The 18,467-nt window shown below is 62.9% G+C and overlaps 1 protein-coding gene across 1 annotated transcript in view; it reads right to left on the reverse strand.

Annotated features, from left to right (window-relative positions):
* NOTCH1 (notch receptor 1) overlaps positions 1–17,079 on the reverse strand; it is a 53,096-nt gene extending 36,017 nt beyond the window's left edge. The window contains exons 1-2 of the mRNA XM_008005608.3: positions 16,771–17,079; positions 15,082–15,160 (exon numbers count right to left, since the gene is read on the reverse strand). Coding sequence (XP_008003799.3) covers positions 15,082–15,160; positions 16,771–16,831 — 140 coding nt within the window. The 5' untranslated portion in view covers positions 16,832–17,079. The remainder of the gene's footprint in view (positions 1–15,081; positions 15,161–16,770) is intronic.
* Between the last annotated feature and the right edge of the window lie 1,388 nt (positions 17,080–18,467).

Genomic DNA, 18,467 nt, shown 5'->3' on the forward strand with positions numbered 1-18,467 from the left:
GCAACGAAGTCCCCAGGTTCCTCAAACCTGCCAGGGCTGTGTCCCAAGCCCTGTTCAAACAGCTGGCTGGAGCCTCTGCAGTGGCTGGGGAGGCTTTGAAAGGTGCCCTGAGCCACCGGATCTTTCTTCCCTTTCTGCTCCCAGCTTCCTTCCCCACCTTGGACAGGAGAGAGGGATGCAGGCACGGTGGGGGCCGAGGGGACCCACAGTAGCCCAGCACCGCCAGGCCTGCTCACCGTTGGGGCACAAAACCACTAGTTTGGGGGTGGCAATGTGGGATGGCTGCCTCTAGCCAACACCTGCGGTCCCACCTGAGCTGTGGCCTTCCTCAGCCCCTGAAGCCGTCGGGCTGGAGCTGCTGAAAGCTGTGCAGGGGCCCTGCCCTGCCTCCCAGGGCCCCAGGAAGGAGGAAAGGGGCAGTGGAGACTTCAGGGAGGCGGGGGCCCAGAAAAGGGGCTAGCCCCAAACAGCCACTACTCCTGAGACAGCAGGCAGCAGGGGGCTGAGTCCGGTGGGGCGGGGGTCGTGGCCAGCCCGCCACAGCGCAGGGACCCAGCCGGAGTCTGAGCCGGGCCGGGCTTTCCGGCCCAAACAGCTGTTGCCGGCACCCCCGGCTCTTTTGTCTGCAAATCTTTTCCCCCAGTTGCATCCTCGGATAGTGTAAAATGTGCTGAAGGAGGAAGTGCAGGAAGGCCAGGTTTCCTCCTCTGGCTCCAGGGAAACCCTTTGTGTGGGAGGCGGGATGGGGACAGAACCTGTCCTCCCGGGAAGTCACCTTTCCCGCAGCCGGGAAAACAATGCCCCACAGAGGCGCCCTCACCCGACGTGGGAACGGCTGCCCACATCTGACGGACAGAAGGCCCGTGGAGACGGCAGAGCTGGGGTGGCCGCTCTGGGGGGCATGTGGCCAGCCCCTCCCCTAAATGCCAAGGCACAGCCCAACAGGCTCCGGGACACCAGGAGCCAGGTGTCACCAAAGTGCCCCGCAGGCTGTTTGGAGTATGAAAAACGCCGGCTGGAGCCCCACCCGTTGCTCCACCACGGGAATTTCCCACACGGGCCCCCCAAAAGCAGGCATGTACATCCTGCCCTGGGCCTCCCCGATGTCGGTCACCCCAATGGCCCCTAGGGACCCATGTGGAAAAGCCTCTTGGGCTGGAGAGGCCGAGATGGTCACGACACGCCGGGCCTCTGCTCCCAAGAAGACCCAGTCCAGCTCTGCACCCCACGATGGCTCAGGGGCAGGGAAGGCAACGGACAGGCCCACAGCAGCACTGCTGGAAGGCTCAAACCCACACTCCACGAACGAAGTCGGGCATCACAGGCCGCGCTCCGGGCCAGCGCCTGACAGGCTTCTGGCGACTTCCCACCACTGCTCCGAACAGATCCTGTCGCTGGGGGCGGCAGGAAGGGGCTGCCTGGAGGGCCTCCTGTTCTCCTCTGGAGTGAGCCCCACAGCCAGCGGAACAGTCACCTGGAGGTGCTGGCTCCACGTCCAGCGTCCTTGTTAAGAATGCTGCAGGGAGGGGCGGAACCCCTAGACATCTAGACATCTGCCCGGCACACACCAGCCCAGGGATGAAGACACTGAGCCCACGCCCCTCCTGGCCTGACCTACACTCGGGCTTTCCAAGCTCTGTCTCATGGGACCCCACAACCGTCCTGGGGGCGTGTAATGGGCCCGTTTTCACAGGTGAGAAAACGGGGCAGGTATGCCCAGCACACCACCTGCATCTGAAGGCAGCTCAGAACCACTCCTGCTGATGGGGACCAGAGCGGGGCAGGGCAGGGCAGCTTCCCAGGGTGGCGCAGGAGCGGCAAAAGCTCCCTGGGAAAGAGGAGAAAGGCGCGTGTCCCCCACACCCCCAGCCCCACCCGGACGGTCTGGATGCTCTGCCTGACCACCTGATCTTCCAGGACCAGGAAGTCTGGAGCAGACAAAGCGTTCTTACAGCTCCACCGAAACACAAAACCCTAGGGTGGTGGGGGCAGGGCCCTGGGTGAGAGAGGTCCAGACTCCCGCTCCCCTTTCTTCCTCCCACCCAGCAGGAGGGCACCGACGCCCCTTCACCCACAGCACCCGTGGGGCATCGGCACTGGTGAATGAGGGACGAAGCCGAAGCCCACACTGCCAGCGGCGCACTCCTGGCCTCCCAGGGGCCGACACCACCATCCTGTGCCTCCTCCCGCCCGTCCCGGGAAACCGCGAGGACACCTCTGTGCTGCCTCCTGACTCGGCCACAGATGGACGGCAGTTTTTGTGGTGGCCCCAGAGGTCACCCCATCCCCATCACACCCGCCAGCTCCCCACTCTCCGACCACACGAGGCACAGAGGGGCCTCCGAGCCCAGGAATCCTCCTCTCGGAACACTCCTCGCCTGCCCAGTCCGGCTCACATACAGGCCCACTGTGCCCTTGGCACCCCCTCAGAGCCTCACTCTGCCCAGGCCCAGCACGGTCACCGGGCGCCTGGGGCACCACACACTTGGGAAGTGGGATCCAGGCAGGTGCCCGCAGCCCTGGGAGGGGCCCATGAGGAGGGGCCCCCCCGGGGGAGGGGCCTGCAGTGCCACAACCTGGGGGACACCAGGGTGTCCCAGGACTGCTAGCACAGGTCGGGGACGGTCTGGGATACCTTTCTGTGTGGGGAAAGTTGGGGGTTCTTGGGCTGGACTTGGCAGGTTCTAAAACTTCTGTCCCTCCAAGGCACTGAATAATGCCCAGCCTCGCCCAGTGCCTTGTGGCCTCGCCCAAATATCTCGCACTACCTCACCCAATCCCGCAGGACCTCGCCCAAATCCCACACATAACCTGGATCAAATAGATCACAACCTCATGCAAATCCCACACGGTCTCCCCAGAGCCTGTGGCTGGGGCTGGCCTCTGGGAGAGACCTTCCTGGAGGGGCCTCCACAGCACCAGGAAGGGGCTCCAGGGTGGATGACACAGATGACACACCCCCGGGGGAGCCGGGCGTGCCACCTGAGATCCAGCTACATGTCCCACGGCCGCCACGACTCTGCTGCCAACTCAAAAGAAGGTGCAACAACTCGAGACAGTCGCCGCAAGGACGGCAGCTGGCGCTGTCAGGAGCCCGGGGGGACACTTCATGGCCCCGGCCGCCTCCCATCTCCTAAGGAGGAGGGGACCTCAGAGAGGTGGCGGTGGCCCAGGGTCACACAGCCCACATGGGAGAAAGAGGCCTGCAGCCTGAGATGTCAACGCATCAACCCCACGCCTGGAAGGGGAAAGCTCTGGAGGAGGTGGCCAGCCTGGACTGCAGCCCCTACAGGCTGGAGCCAGCCCTTCCAGTCACCTGCAGTCACCCACCTGCCTCCACCTTCATTCCCAGTGCCCACTGGCCCCAGGGCTGCCGACAGCCCAGCCAGGCCCATCCACCAGAGAGCTGCAGAGCTCTGTGCTGGGCCAGACTCTGGAGGCTGCCAGGACAGGACCTCATCACGGCCTGAGCCCCGCCACCACGTGGACCCTGGACACTCAGTCCCGCCTGGCCTCCCCACCTGGCCCTTCGTCAGACAGGAATGAAGCCTGCCTCCTTCTGACCACTGAAGGGGAAGTAGGAGGGGCCACCAGCAGGGGCTGCACCCCGGGAGCTGGGACCAACCCAGGTCCCTCTGTAAGGATGGAGAGTGGAGGCCCAGGGGGGCAGACTCTGGCCCAGCCCCCTCCGCCCACCAGCCAGCTCCCAGCCCGAACTCAGCATCTCTTACTGAAAAGCCGTCAGGGAAACCACACGTGTTCAAGCCCTGGCTGCTCCCCCAAACCTCTCATTTCCAGTAACTGTGTTTCCGCTCGTCAACAGCTGAAACCGGGCGGAACTTGTGGGGGCCCCGCCGCGTGGCCCTGCTGTGCCGCACACGGCTCATCCGTCCCCCGGCTGCGGGGAGTCAGCTCTCACCGCCCACCTCCTTCCCAGATAGTCTCTGTGCCCACTTGACGGCTTGGCAAGCCCGGACCCTGCCCTGCCACGGCCACAGGGGCCTCAGCGAGGGCAGGCCAGGGTCGGGGCCTGAGCTGCTGCCTCCCACAGGGTTGAGGGCAGGACACTCATCTGAGGCTTGGGTGGGGCAATGGCACCTCCTCGGGGCCTCAGGCCCCGGGCAGGCTCAGTGACCATGGGCCTACAGCAGGGAAAATTCTGGGCCAAAAGCTCCAGCCTCCTACTAAGGCATCTGTCTGCAAATGCACCTTAACATGTCCGCTTGGGCTGTGGGGAAACCTGTTTCAGGGAAAGTGAGGGACGTGCCAGTCTCCTCCCTTGGACCTGATGAGGCACGAACGCGTCTCTAATAAAGCCGGGTCTCCCCGCCGTGGCTCCCCGGTCAGGTGCCTGTGGCTCGGGCCATGAGTCACGCTGGGTGACCCCAGTATGGGGAAGAGGGCAGGAGGCCGGGAGCCACCGCCTCTGTGCCCAGTTGTCATCTCGGCACGAGGGCGATGGTCGGCTTCGTCCTGCCCTCCACGTCTGAGGGCTTTCGGGATGTGGTGGGGGACAGGGGAGTCCACTTCTCAAACCCGGTGCATCCTGCTGGGCCGCTGCACTCACAAAAAGGCTGACTCAACACAGGACCTGCCTCCCCGGGCCTTAGCTCAGGCGAGGGCAAGGCTGGCCTCCTGTGCTACCTGTGGAAGTTTGTTCAGCAAATTGACAGTGTCAACTGAACATCAAGGGAGCATTTACCCAGCTTTCAACAACCAATTCAAGCCCTTCAGAGACGCACAACGGACGCCCAGACCAGGGGACAGTGTAGACAGGGACGACGGTCTGAAGACAAACTCTCACCTGCTGATTAGAGCAAGGTTGGAGCCTGTCGCCAACCTCAGTGCCAGGCGGAGCAGAAGCAACAACACAACGATTTCTTGGGGGAAAATCTCAACAAGCCCCCTAGCAGCCGGCGGGCCTCCCGCTGGGTGAGAACAGCGCCCACCGGGCCCAGTGGTCTGAACAGCCCTGCACAGGCGAGGCAGAGTGAGTGCTCTGTGGCCACTGGTCCCCACCGTGGCGGTAGGCTCTGTTGGGGGAGGGTCCAGGCAGCATCTGGGCCTGGCCTGATCCAGAGACGCCCTCGGTACTGGTCACTCGCAGACTGTGATTGTGAGGACCCCGATGGGGCCTGGCTGCTGTGTGTGTCTGGGAACTGCAGGTGTGGGTGTCGGAGGCAAAGCCTCTCCTGTGTACCCCCAGCACATCAGAGCCCCCCAGTCCCTCCCCAGAGAGCCCCCCAGTCCCTCCCCAGAGAGCCCCCCACTCCCTCCCCACAGAACCCCCAATCTCTCCCCAGAGAGCCCCCCACTCCCTCCCCACAGAACCCCCAATCTCTCCCCAGAGAGCCCCCCACTCCCTCCCCAGAGAGCCCCCTAGTCCCTCCCCACAGGGCCTCCCCAGTCCCTCCCCAGAGAGCCCCCCAGTCCCTCCCCACAGGGCCCCCCCAGTCCCTCCCCAGAGAGCCCCCAGTCCCTCCCCACAGGGCCTCCCCAGTCCCTCCCCAGAGAGCCCCCAGTCCCTTCCCACAGGGTCCCCCAGTCCCTCCCCAGAGAGCCCCCAGTCCCTCCCCACAGGGTCCCCCAGTCCCTCCCCAGAGAGCCCCCCAGTCCCTCCCCACAGGGCCCCCCAGTCCTTCCCCAGAAAGCCCCCCAGTCCCTCCTCACAAGGCCTCCTAGTCCCTCCCAGCAGAGCCCCCCAGTCCCTCCCCACAGAGTCCCCCAATCCCTCCCCAGAGTCCCCCAGTCCCTCCCCACAGAACCCCCCAGTCCCTCCCCACAGAGCCCCCCAGTCCCTCCCCACAGGGCCACCCAGTCCCTCCTCACAGAGCCCCCAGTCCCTCCCCACAGAGCCCCCCAATCCCTCCCCAGAGTCCCCCAGTCCCTCCCCACAGAACCCCCCAATCCCTCCCCAGAGTCCCCCAGTCCCTCCCCACAGAGCCCCCCAGTCCCTCCCCACAGGGCCTCCTAGTCCCTCCCCACAGAGCCCCCCACTCCTTCCCCACAGAGCCCCCAGTCCCTCCCCAGAGTCCCCCACTCCCTCTCCACAGAGCCCCCCACTCCTTCCCCACAGAGTCCCCCAGTCCCTCCCAACAGAGCCCCCCAATCCCTCCCCAGAGTCCCCCACTCCCTCCCCACAGAACCCCCCAATCCCTCCCCAGAGTCCCCCAGTCCCTCCCCACAGAGCCCCCCAGTCCCTCCCCACAGGGCCTCCTAGTCCCTCCCCACAGAGCCCCCCATTCCTTCCCCACAGAGCCCCCCAGTCCCTCCCTCCCCACAGAGTCCCCCACTCCCTCCCCACAGAGCTCCCCACTCCTTCCCCACAGAGTCCCCCAGTCCCTCCCAACAGAGCCCCCAGTCCCTCCCCAGAGAGCCCTCAGTTCCTCCCCACAGAGTTCCCCCATCCCCTCCCCACAGGGCCCCCCTAGTCCCTCCCCACAGGCCCCACTGGACACCCAGACCTCCTTCCAGGAAATTGCAGGAACCACAGCAGGGCAGCCCCACAGGCCAGACCTCAGGGAACTGTGGCCTCACCCCCGCCCCAGAGAGCCCTGGCATCTGGGCTGCAGCTGAGGCTGAGGGGCTGGGGACTTGCAGGATGGGATCTCCCGCCTAAGGGGTGCAGCCAGGTGGGAGGGGCCGGGCCCCCAGGGTTCACAAGGCCCCTTGGGGACCCACGCGAAGCCACCGCTTTGCATTAGGGAGGGCATGCGGAGAGGGCCTTGTTTAACCGTGCGAGCTCAATCTGGAGTGTAGACTGCAAGACGCCCCCAACCCTGAGCCTGTGAGTTGGGGGTTCAGAGATGAGGCCTCTACAGAAATCTCCCTCCCAGGAGCAATGGGTGCAGGGTCGGGGGGGCAGTCAGGATCCCTCCCAGGAGCAATGGGTGCAGGGTCGGGGGGCAGTCAGGATCCCTCCCAGGAGCAACAGGTGCAGGGTGAGGGGGTGCACTGAGGACACTGCCGGGGAGCTTCTCCTCCCAGAATTCCACAGGTCTCGGAGACACACAGAAAGCAACCCCAAAATGCTGGGACCCGCCCAACCACCCTGCACCACCACCACTGGGGCAACCAGACACCCCGATGCTAACACTCACGCATCTGCCTGACAGGGAGAAGTCCCCCAGCTGCCTGCATACGGGGCCTCGGTGTCAAGGGCCACTGGCTGGCCTGGTGCCCTGCAGGGGACGTGGCGCTTCCCTGTCCCAAGGGCAACTCAGAGAGGATACCATCTGTGTCTCAGAGTGAGGGGCCAGGCTCCTAGCCCTCTCCTGTGTCACACAGGCCTGGGTCTCAGCCAGGGCATAGCCAGTCACTCTAAGCTGACCGTGAGGGTCCAGGGGGAGAAGCAGCCTGGAGAAAACCACACAGAGCTCTGTCCAGGGAAGGGAAAGCCCTAGAACAGGTCGAGCAGGCGGGTGGGGGCTGAGATGCCTGGCCTGCCCCCTGGATGCACCCAAAGCTTCCGTGCCCCCCGCTGCCCCGGCCCCTGCCACTCCTTTAGTCTGGAGCTCCCTGCCGCTGATCCTGTCCCAGCCAGTGTGGAAGCTGCTCCGTGGTGGGCCTCACTTGAAGGCCACGGCAGGGGCATCCAGGTGGGGTCCCACAGCACTGACTTTGCACGCAGGAGGCCATGGAGGCCGCAGTGTCCACCCCCAGCTTATGGCCAAGCCCGTCCGTCCTGCGGCCTGGTTCTGAAGCGGCGTGCTCCTCCCCTGCCCAGGGGGGCCTGCATCTGCCGTGCTCACCCATGCCGCAGAGTCCAGCATGTAGTAGACGCTCAATAAAGCCCAGCTACCCTGCATTCTTACAACACCAGGCGTGTGGGAGCTGAGTGACCGTGGCCCTGTTATGTGCCTCCTGTGGGCTGAGGGATGCTGAAGAGCTTGGCGGCTGGCGTGAGTGAGGCCCGGGGACAGGTTGTGAACCTGTCTCGGAGTCCTGAGCTGGGCAGGGGCCGCAGGCATGCCAGACCATCCTACAGATTCACCTGGGAACATGCCAGGACTCACTGCAGGCGGCTCTGTGGCTGCTGGGTGGCCGCACCGGCCCAGAGCGAGCACCGTCTCTTCCAGGAAGCCACCTTGGACGCCCTCCCAACAATTGCCTCCCCTGGACTGTCTGGGAACTGGGATGCTGGTGTCCACCTCTGGCCAGTCCCTGATGCTTTTGGCGGCTAAAATCTAGTCCTCAGAAGAATGCAGTTCTAGTCCACGCGTGGCATGGATGAACCTTAAACACATCACGCTCAGTGAAAGAAGCCAGGGGCCAAAGACCGCCTTCGGTACGATTCCATTCAGAGGCAATGTCCAGAAGTGGCGAATTCATAGAGACAGAAAGCGGGTTAGTGGTTGCTAGGGGCTGGGGCAGTCAGGAAAGAGTGACGGTATTTGGATACAGCTTCTGTTGTGCGCAGCGAGAAAGTCCTAGAACTAGACAATGGTTGAATGAACTTGTGAATGTGTTAGATGCCAATGAACAGCACGCTTTAGTTCAAAAGCCACATTTTCAGCCTGGGCAACATAGCAAGATCCCACCTCTGCAAAAAATTTAAAAATTGGTGAGGCATGGTGGTTCACACCTGTGGTCCCAGCTACTCTGGAGGCGGAGGTAGGAGGATCGCTTGAGCCCAGGAGTTTGAGGCTGCAGTCGGCCATGATCCCACCACTTCACTCCAGCCTGTGTGACAGAGTGAGACCCCATCTCCAAAAACAAAAAAAGTGGCCATGCGCAGTGGCTCACGCTTGTAATCCCAGCACTTTGAGAGGCCAAGGCAGGTGGATCACCTGAGGTCAGGAGTTGGAGACCGGCCTGACCAATATGGTGAAACCTTGTCCCTACTAAAAATACAAAAATTAGCTGGGAGTGGTGGTGTGCGCCTGTAGTCCCAGCTACTCAGGAGGATCACTTGAATGTGGGAGGCGGAGGTTGTAGTGAGCCAAGATTGCATCACTGCACTCCAGTCTGGGTGACAGAGCAAGATTCCATCTCAAAAAACAAACAAACAAAAGAAAGGCAAATTTTGTAACATGAGTAAGTGTGGGTGTCGGAGGCAAAGCCTCCCTTGTGTACCCCCAGCACATCAGAGCCCCCCAGTCCCTCCCCAGAATCCCCCCATATACAGATGCATCCCCCAAATCTAGTCCTTAGCTCCCTTTGCTCCCAGTGAGCAGGGTGGGGTGGGGCAGAGCCACAAGGAGAACCCAACCAGGCAACTTTGAAAAAGGGCTTCCCTCCACCCTCCTACCCCTGCAGCCACTGCCCCTTCCCCAGCTGGGGAGACCACCGAGCCCAGTGCAGGCCTTGCCGCAGGGCCCACGGCCACCACTACACCTTCAGCCCGACCCAGGGTCCCGCTGGCTGTCGTTGGAAGGGAATTACATACAGATGGGGAAACTGAGGCCTGGAGAGGAGACGAGGAGACAGTGTGGGGAGCACAGCAAATCAGAGCCAGCCCTGCTTCGCATCCCCTCGGAGCTCTGGGTCCCAAGGAAGAAAGCCCCAGTGCTGCCTGGGAAACTCCAGATCATCAAAAGCATCCCGGCCCACAGGTGTGATGCCCCAAAGCCAGCTGCTCATGAAAGCTGCTGGTATTTCCTCCTCAGCCCCGGGAAAGATCTGGAAAGTTCTGGAGACGCCTGCACATGAAGGTGAAAGCTGACGCCAGCCTGCCTCAGATCCCCACGCCCTCGCAGCCACAGCCTTCCCACCTGTGCGCTGGGGATGAAACGGCACTGGCACACCTGGAGGGTGGGCGGCCGCCTGCCAGGGCTTTTACGAGGCTGGGTAACAGCGGCGTCCTGAGCATGAGCTGTCATCGCTGCATTATTGAGGAAGGCAAGCTAGACACCCAATCGATTCTGCAAAGCCACATCCTTTCACTATTTATAGACGAGACATGAAACAGGAAAGGTCCCCTCCCCACAGCAAAAGGGTGCAGTCCCTTGGCCCAGCCTGGAACTGCCCAGTGGGCATCGGGGGCCACCACTGCCCATCACAGGTGCAGGGAATGAGGAACGAGGCCAGTCCCGGCTCCTGTGGGGTCTCCAGTTTGCTGCCCACATCTGGGGGTCCCCGTGCCCAGCTCTGCCCTGTGGAAGCATTTCCCTAGTGCACCGTCTGCCCTGCCCTACCCTCTTCCTGCCAGGATTGCTGTTTTCTTTCTCTCTCTCTTTCTCTATTATTATTTTTTTCAATGGAAAACATGTTGGCCGCTGTTCAGAGGCGGGGCCTGCCCCAAGGAGCCAGCTTCCTTCAGAACTCTCCAGGCTCCCACCCCAGTCTCTGCCCCAGGCCTTCCTGTTCCTGAAGTCTCCCCAGTCTGAGTAGGTGAGACTTTCTATTTGACACTGCCTGGGTTTTTTGTGTGTGTTGTTTTTTGTTTTTTTTGTTTTTTTGAGACAGAGTCTCACTTTGTTGCCCAGGCCCAGAGTGCAGTGACACGATCTCGACTCACTATAGCTTCCGTCTCCTGGGTTCAAAGGATCCCCAAAGGATCCTCCTGCCTCAGCTTCCCAAGTAGCTGGTATTACAGGCACATGCCACTGCGCCTGGGTAATTTCTGTATTTTTAGTAGAGACGGGGGTTTTGCCATGTTGGCCAGGCTGGTCTTGAACTCCTGACCTCAGGTGATCTGCCCTCCTCGGACGTTGCATGTTTTTAAACATGTTTTTCTAACCGGGGCGCCCTTGAAGACCAGGTTCTGCATAAACAGGAGGTCCTGTCACAGACCTTTCCGCTCAGCTCAGCACGAGGAGGAGAATCAACCTGTTCCTCCCCTGGCCGCACCCAAGACAAAGCAGGTGACTCAATGGAAACAGCCAGACCGGGTGACAGGAGATACCCCGTCCCTCCCAGGCCGGCTGCAGGGCCAAGTCACTTCCCGCCTGAGCCTCCTTCCTCCTCTTTTAAGGGGAAGCCACGCCCCCAGCCCGCCTGTAGTCGGGAAGTGACGGAGCAGCTCAGGCAGGCTGGGGCTGTGGTTAGGGACATTCACTTGGGAGATGGAGAGGGGCAGGGCTGGTAGGAACTCTGCCACTGCTGTGTGACCCTGGGGCCGATGGCGACTTCTCTGGGTCTCTTCCTCTCACTTACCGGTGCCTGATCCAGACAGCTTTACGGGGCTGCCAGGAGCTATGCCAGGCCACCGCCGAGCCGGTACACCTCCAACATGTCCCACACGTGAGCCAGGTGTCTCTCGCACCCCTTGCTGGGAAGTGAACTTCACAGGAGCAGGGCAGCAGGGGCCGTGTCTGCCCCGTCCCCACCGGGGGCCTGCCCTGGAGCAGAACGCTGCAGCACACAGCAGGCGCTCAAACGCGTCTGTGAACTGAAGCCATCCTGGGAGACGGACTTCCCTGGAGCTGGAGCCATCCTGGGAAGCGGACTTCCCCGGAGCTGGCGAGTCCCTCCCCAGGCAGTGCCAGGCCCGGCCCACCAGGCAGCACCTTTAGGAGTCTCTGAATTCACTCATCAATCAATTAAACATTCAGGAAGGAGGCTCTGGAAACCAGCACTGTCAGCCAACGGGGAGAAAGCGGGGAGGAAAGGAGTACTGACCAGGTGCCCTCTCCACACGGTTCTCATGCAATCCTCACGCACCACCAAGAGATCCAGTGTGTATCAGCCCGGCTGACACGCTGGGGAAACTGAGGCTTGCATGACCTGATGACCCAAGGTCACGGAGCTAGTGGGTGGCCAGGTCAGGCCTCAGACACAAGGCTGTCCAAAGCTAAGGCCCACCAACCAGCAGGCAGCTGGACATGCTCCTGGAGGTGCTGGGTGTGACAGGCTACCCTCATTTCTCCCAGCTCCTGGAAGACGCCATGTGCAATTCTGACTCTGCCATCAGCAGGCAACATCTTAGCCGCCCCCTGCCTCGATGCCCAGCCCAGACCCAGGCAGCCTGGGAGAGCATTTCAGACCAAGGACACAGTCTCACCCAGACAGATAAGGTCCCTGCAGCTCTTCCCGCCTCTCCTCAAAACAAAGGCAAAAAAGGGGGAGCCCTCTTCAGTATCCCCTGCTCACACTGACGGAGCTGACGAGGGGGCTGGAGAAGAGCCAAGGGCCACAGTGACCCCCTGGGCCTGCTCAAAAGGCCACTATCTCCGACCACAGCCACCATGGCCACACTGCACACAGCAGGTGCCCAGAGACCAAGCATCCTCCACCTGGGTGTTTTCTACCTGGCCACTGGCTGACCAGGCCGCAGTGACACTCTGACCTCCTGGGAAAGCATTTTGCACCAACAAAACCACTTTTTCCAATCCCCAGCTCTGCAACCACCTGATTGGCAGCTTCCGGTGAAGGTTCCTTCGCTTGGGGTGGAAAGAAATGATTCACCCAGTACTAGTGTGCCAGGCACTGTAACCCCCAGCAAGACCATGCCCCTTCTACAGCAGAAGCAGCAACCGGCACCAAAAGTCAAAGCTCTTTCCGGGCTCACAGCTGGATACTGCGGGGCCAGGATTCACACGCAGGCTGGCAGGGCTCCAAGAGCCTGCACCCCAAATGCTTTCGAGAAACAGTGTGGGTTTCTCCCCTTGCTGGGAGAGCCAGGCTTCCTGCAGGTGCCCTGGCCAACTCCTGGACAGACCTCCTAGGGCTTCTGAGAAGGACGAGCAGGAATGGGAAGGCAGAGACGCCTGAGAGGTGTACGTTGGGTGGGGCTCAAGGCCAGGGAGGGAGCCTGAGGCCTTCCCTGAAGCGGCCGCAATGCTCCCCAAACTGCTGTGTGAGCCCTGACCTGTGCCTCCATAAGCCGGGCCCGGCTGTGGCCCTGGCCTCCAACCCTGCAGCCCAGAGGCGGGAGCCTGAGGACGCACTTCCGTCCCATCTTCTCGTTGGACTTGTGGGATGTGCACAATGGGGTCTCTGTGGGCTGAGCTCGGCTGCCTGTCAGGCCAAACTGAAGCAGGCTTCCCGCCAAGAAGGAGGGGGCGCCAGGCCCCAGGGAAGGGGACAAGGCCAGGCACCAAAGCCCTTTGGGCAGGAAACAGCTCACCAGGATCCCAGGTTTGGGGAATGGGAGAGTGGGCCCATGACACCAGTGTTTTGCGGCCCTGTGGCAGGGTTTTAGCCCAGACATCAGGGAGCTGCAGCAATCTGTACCCCAAAGCACAGCCCTCTGGCCTGTGGAGACCTCAGTCCCAGACCCCTGTGGGCCAGGCTGTGCCTACTCCCTAGTGCCACTGAGAAGAAGCAACAGGCCCCCAATTTTCTCAGCACAGCATTCTTCCTACCCTCCCAAAGTCCTTTGCAGGAGCAAGAAGCTTCTCCCAGAGACCTGAATGGGTGGAGGCAAAGTCCGAGCCGGGAGCGCGGTGGCGGGGAACGGGGTTATACATTCTGGGAAGCCACGCATAATTAATCACACGGCATTAATCCGCCTCCCCCAACAATAGCTGCTGCACTTCCCCTGGATCCCAGCTGTCGGTCTCTGAATGAAAGGAAACAAGATTTAGGGCATCAAGCGTCCGTGCGGCTTCTGCAGGGGGAGAAGGGGGCCCCAAAAAGCAAAAAAAAAAAAAAAAAAAAAGTAGTGTGCGCATTCATTAGCATCTGACAAAGACACAGCCGGCTTTGTCCATTAAACTGCTCACGGACCTGCTTAATTGGCTTCAGTTTGGGGAGGGTGGGGGCCAGGGAGGGAGGGGGGCTGCTGCCCACAGGCTGGGCAGTCGGTGCAGGCAGGAGCCGGGCTGGGGTTGTCAAGGGAATGGGACCTTCTACAGTTGGAATGAGGGCGCGCAGACTGGCTGGGGAGCCATTTCTTCATCTGTAGCTCCTGGGGGGCGGAGGGAACTCTTTTTCCAGCCACCAAACACCTCCTCATTATTCTCATCAGGGATGGACTCAAGTTGAAGGGCATCGGCCACAGCAGAACAGTTCCCCACCGCCGACTGGCACTCACAGGCAGGCAGGAGGGAGCGGTTCCACGCGACTTCCCAGCCCCCTCCATGCCTATTTTACATCTGAGCCTGGCAGACCAAAAGGGCCACGGGATTTGGAGGTCAGAGTTTGCAGATGCCAGGACAGAAACCAGACTCAATAATTACCCCACACCCCGCACCAAAAGATGAGTTCCGCCTTCTCTTCTCCAGCCCCAGCCTGAGGCCGGGAGGAGGGAGCTGGGGCAAACAAGAGCCCAAAGGCGGGTCCAATTTTGAAGAGTCAATTTCCTTCAAAGAGGCATCACCTGCCCAGAGGGGGCATCACCCACCCAGAGGAGGCATCACCCACCCCGAGGAGGCATCACCTGTGCCTAGAGGAGGCATCACCCGCCCAGAGAAGGCATCACCCACCCAGAAGTGGCATCACCCGCCCAGGAGGCATCACCAACTGCCCAGAGCAGGCATCACCCGCCTAGAGGAGGTATCACTTGTGCTTACAGCAGGCATTACCCACCCAGAGGAGGCACCATGCACCCAGAGGTGGCATCACCTGTGCCCAGAGGCATCACCCACCCAGAGGAGGCATCACCACCAGCCCAGAAGGCATCACCCACCCATAGAGGGTATCACCCACCCAGGGGGCATCACCTGTGCCCAGAGGAGGCATCACCCATCAAGAGGAGGCATCACCACCAGCCCAAGAGGCATCACCACCCACCCAGGAGGCATCACCCCTGGGGAGGAGGCATCACCTGTGCCCAGGAGGCATCATCACCTGCCCAGGAGGCATCACCCGCCCAGAGGAGGTGCCCCAAGTTGGCAGGGTGGCGGGATCTGGGCTTCTCAGTAAATGGTCCAGAGCTTCCCCTGACAGATCAACTGTTTCTTGGGGACTTTAAGAAGAATTGGGGTACTGGGACTCCCACTTAGTAACCCAGGAGCCTGAGGTGGCCCACAGAGGAGTGCCTAAGCCCCCAGCAGCCAGACCAGCTCCACACGCAGCATAATTGCTGGTGATTAAGTAATTGCCAGACTTTGTCCAATAAAAGTCAGCACGTGACCGTGCCCAGACTCTGGGCCATCTCCAGAAGACAATGCCCTAGTGTTCTGTCCCCTGCGCGGCTGCAGAAGGCAGGGGCTCTGCCCTCAACAAAGCAACAGGTCCCGCAGGGGTGGTACTCACACGCAGGCCTCCGTGCCATTGGCCGCTTCACACTTCCCGCCATTCAGGCAGGTCTCACCCGGCTGGGAGCATCGCGGGCCTAGGCAGGGGCAGGAGAAGAGAGGTCAGTCTCACCCGCACCACCGAAAGCCCTTGTTACCCTGGGGGTGGGACCCGCACCCAGCCAAGGGGCACTGTCCTCCCCCCACCCTGGACGCCTCTACTCAGTGACATGGGTTACCAGGGCAGGGGTCCACAGGAAGCCCCACCATGAAACCAAAGGGCGTCAACATTCTGCCCAGAGTTCTGTAGTCAGAAATGGGGGGAAGGGGAGCAGCAGGGAACACGTCCTGCTTGAAGCAGGGTGGGGCGGCCTGATGTGACGCCTGGATGCAGTGGGGGAAAAGCAGAGACAAAGTGGGCTACTCTCCCAAGCGTTGCCCCCCACCCCAGAGGCTCACTGGGGAGGCTGGCAGGGCAGGGTCCCCCATCCAGCCGCCGAGATTGCCTCTGTTCAAACCCGTTCTGCAAGGGGGCAGAGCTGGACGGCGGGAAGGGGGGGGTGGCCACACTCAGCTCCCGCCCGTGGGAAAATGCGACAGCTGCTCGCCCGCTGCCCCGCCCGCCAACAAAGCGCCGGCCTCCGCCTCGGAATCAGAGCGGCCCATTGTGGAGTCGGGGCCGCCTCCAGGGGCACCAGGACTGCACCCCGGGGACCCGGCCCCGCCTCTGCCGACACCCAATACCTGCTCCCGCGGGCGCGCATCTCCAGGGCAGCCCCAAACACCCACAGGAGGGGGATGAAGGTCCCCCATTCGGAAGGAATTCGACCCCATCTCGAGAAGGGATCAATTACTCAAGCCCCTCCCTCCCCATCTTAGGGGGCTGAGAAACGGGGGAGGGTGGTGTGACATAGAGCAGCACTTTCTGGAAGAGGACAGATAATTCTCGCCTGCAACTCTCAGAGAAAGAGTGGATTAATCACTCGATTCCCCAGAGACCCCCCTCGATGTGCGGCGAGGAGAGATGTAAGAGCCCCCCACCCGCGTCCCGCTCTCCACCCCCAAGTTTTCCAAACTTCAACTCTGCAAAGCAAAAGGAAAAGTTCAGTGCCCCCCAGCGCGAAGGTTTCTTACGCAAACCCCTCCCCCAAACTGAGAGCTGGGCTGGGGGGCACCGGCGGGCGGGGCGACCGGGAGCCCGGGGACCCAGCCGGGCCGCGCGGGTCAGTGAAGGCGAACGCGGCGCCGCGGAGCCCACACTCCGCGCCCCAACATCCGCCCCGGCGTGGGCCAGAGGCGAAGAAGAAAGATAAATGGCCCGGAGAAGCAACAGGAAACCAAAACCGACTCTATTCAAATCGAAAAGTAGTAGGCAGCCCGCCCGCCCGGCCGACCGGCGGCAAGCCCCACGCGCGGCGGGTGAAGGGCGGGCCCGGGTAGGGCCTCCGGGACCCCAGCACCTCACGCCGGCCTCCAAACTCGGCTCCAGGCACGGGCGGCGCGAGTCCGCCTCCACGGGGGGATTGAGGGGGAGGCTCGGTCCTCCCCCAGCCCGGGACTCCAAGAACCCCACGCCCCGGGCCGCCCCCTCTTCCCTCTCCACGCCGACCTCCCCGCCGCCCGCTCCCAGCCACCGGGCGCGCGCGCCGGGCGCCGCCGTTTCCAAAGGGCGCGGAAAGTGGGGGCTCGCGGGTGGGTGGGGGCCTACCTCGTGCGGCGAGCGCGGGGAAAAACGCCAGGCAGAGCAGGGGCGCCAGGAGCGGCGGCATGCCTCCCCCCCGGCTGCCCTCTGCGCCCGGACGGCGGCCTCCTGCGCTGGCCGGCGGGGCTGGGACGCACACGCGCGGCGGACGGTCCCGGGGCGGCGGCGGACGGTCCCGCCCTCTCTTCCCCGGCTGGCAGTCGGCGCTGTGCTCTCGCGGGCTCCCGGGCCCGTCTCCGCGCCCGGCTCGTTCCTTCGCTGCGCTCTCACCCGCGCCCCGCGCCCCTGCGCTCCCTCCCGCGGCCGAGGCACTAGTGAGGCTCAGAGTCGAGGTGCGCTCCGCCCCCACCGGCCCCGCCCCGCCCGGCCCCGCCCCCACCGGTCCCCCCGCCCCCTCCGCGGCCGCCTCCTCCCGCGCGCCGGGTCCGCCTTTGCGCCTCCCCGAGCTGAGCCGCGCGTCCCGAGCCCAGCCTCTCCCGGGAGGAGGGACCCGGCGGCGCGGCGTGGGTCGGGAGCGGGCGCCTGGGACTACTTCTCGTTTGAAAGTTTTCAGAGGCCAAAAGTTTGAGCCGGGGCTGCGGAAGGATCCGGCTCTGGCCGTTGCCGCGCTCGGCGACAATTGGCGACGGAAATTTGCATGTGAATAAGCGGAGGAGCCCAGGGTGGAGTGGGGAGGGCGAGGCCGCGGGCAGCTGTGTCCACCGTGCTCTGGGCCAGGCGGGGAGCAGCTGAGGCCACGTTGGGGGACCCCGGGCCCGGGGTAGGGCTTTGGGAGAAGTGGCCTAGCCGTGGGTGCGCCCCTAGCCCAGCGGCTTCTCTCCCTCCCCAGGGCCCCGTGGCCGCGGCTTTAGGCGTCCAGAGGATCGATCGCCGCCAGACACCCCTGGCCGTGATTGCCTGAGCACTTGACCGCGAGGGATGGGGGCGCAGCGGCCTCAGGGCAAGGAGTTTAGGGCGCCCCAAGGGAGCAGCCAGGACCAGTGCCTCGCGGACGTATTGCGCCCCGCTCCCCCAGGGGGGACCCGCGTCGACATGCTCCTTGGTCACCGTCCTCCTCCTGCCCGGGCGCCGCCTGCCTAAGGTGGCCCGGGAAAGCACAAACGGGTCGGGCGGATCTGCCGCTGGCGCCGGCGCAGCCCCTCCCACGTGCCCCTTCCGGCTGATTTATTTCTCCACCACGATGCCAGGCACGGGCACCCTGTGCCAAGCCTGGTTAAGCGCCAGGAGTCCAAAATGCCTGCCATAGTCCCTGCACAAAGTTCACGGCCTCGTGACGGGGAGAGACAGCGCCCCCTCCCCACCCCAACACAGGGTGGTGAGTGCGATGGCAGAAGGCGCTGGGGGCCCTCCTGGAGTAGGAGAGCTATGCCTGCCCTGCAGGGAGACTGAAAGGCTGAGAGGGACCTAGGACTCTGGGAGCCTGGGGGAGTGGCTGCAGAAACCCCAGAGCATGGTGGCAGAGGGAGGCACAGAAAGCAGGACAAATCTCACACCTGACTCCAGCGAGCCTTTCTTGGCACACCTCTTGCCAAGTGCTGAGCACTCTGGAAACAGCCAGTGCAGACGGCCTATCCCCCCCTGTAGCTGCTGCTGGGAGCCTGCCTCGCCTGGGTCCTCCCAGAAGCTGGCCTCACTTCTCCAGGCCTGGGGTAACATCTCGGGGTCAGCGCCCCAGGAGAGGAGGCGCCTGGAGGCAGCAGAGA

This window comes from Chlorocebus sabaeus, chromosome 12 (genome assembly GCF_047675955.1).
Source record: "Chlorocebus sabaeus isolate Y175 chromosome 12, mChlSab1.0.hap1, whole genome shotgun sequence".
In the NCBI taxonomy this organism is placed as follows: domain Eukaryota; kingdom Metazoa; phylum Chordata; class Mammalia; order Primates; family Cercopithecidae; genus Chlorocebus; species Chlorocebus sabaeus.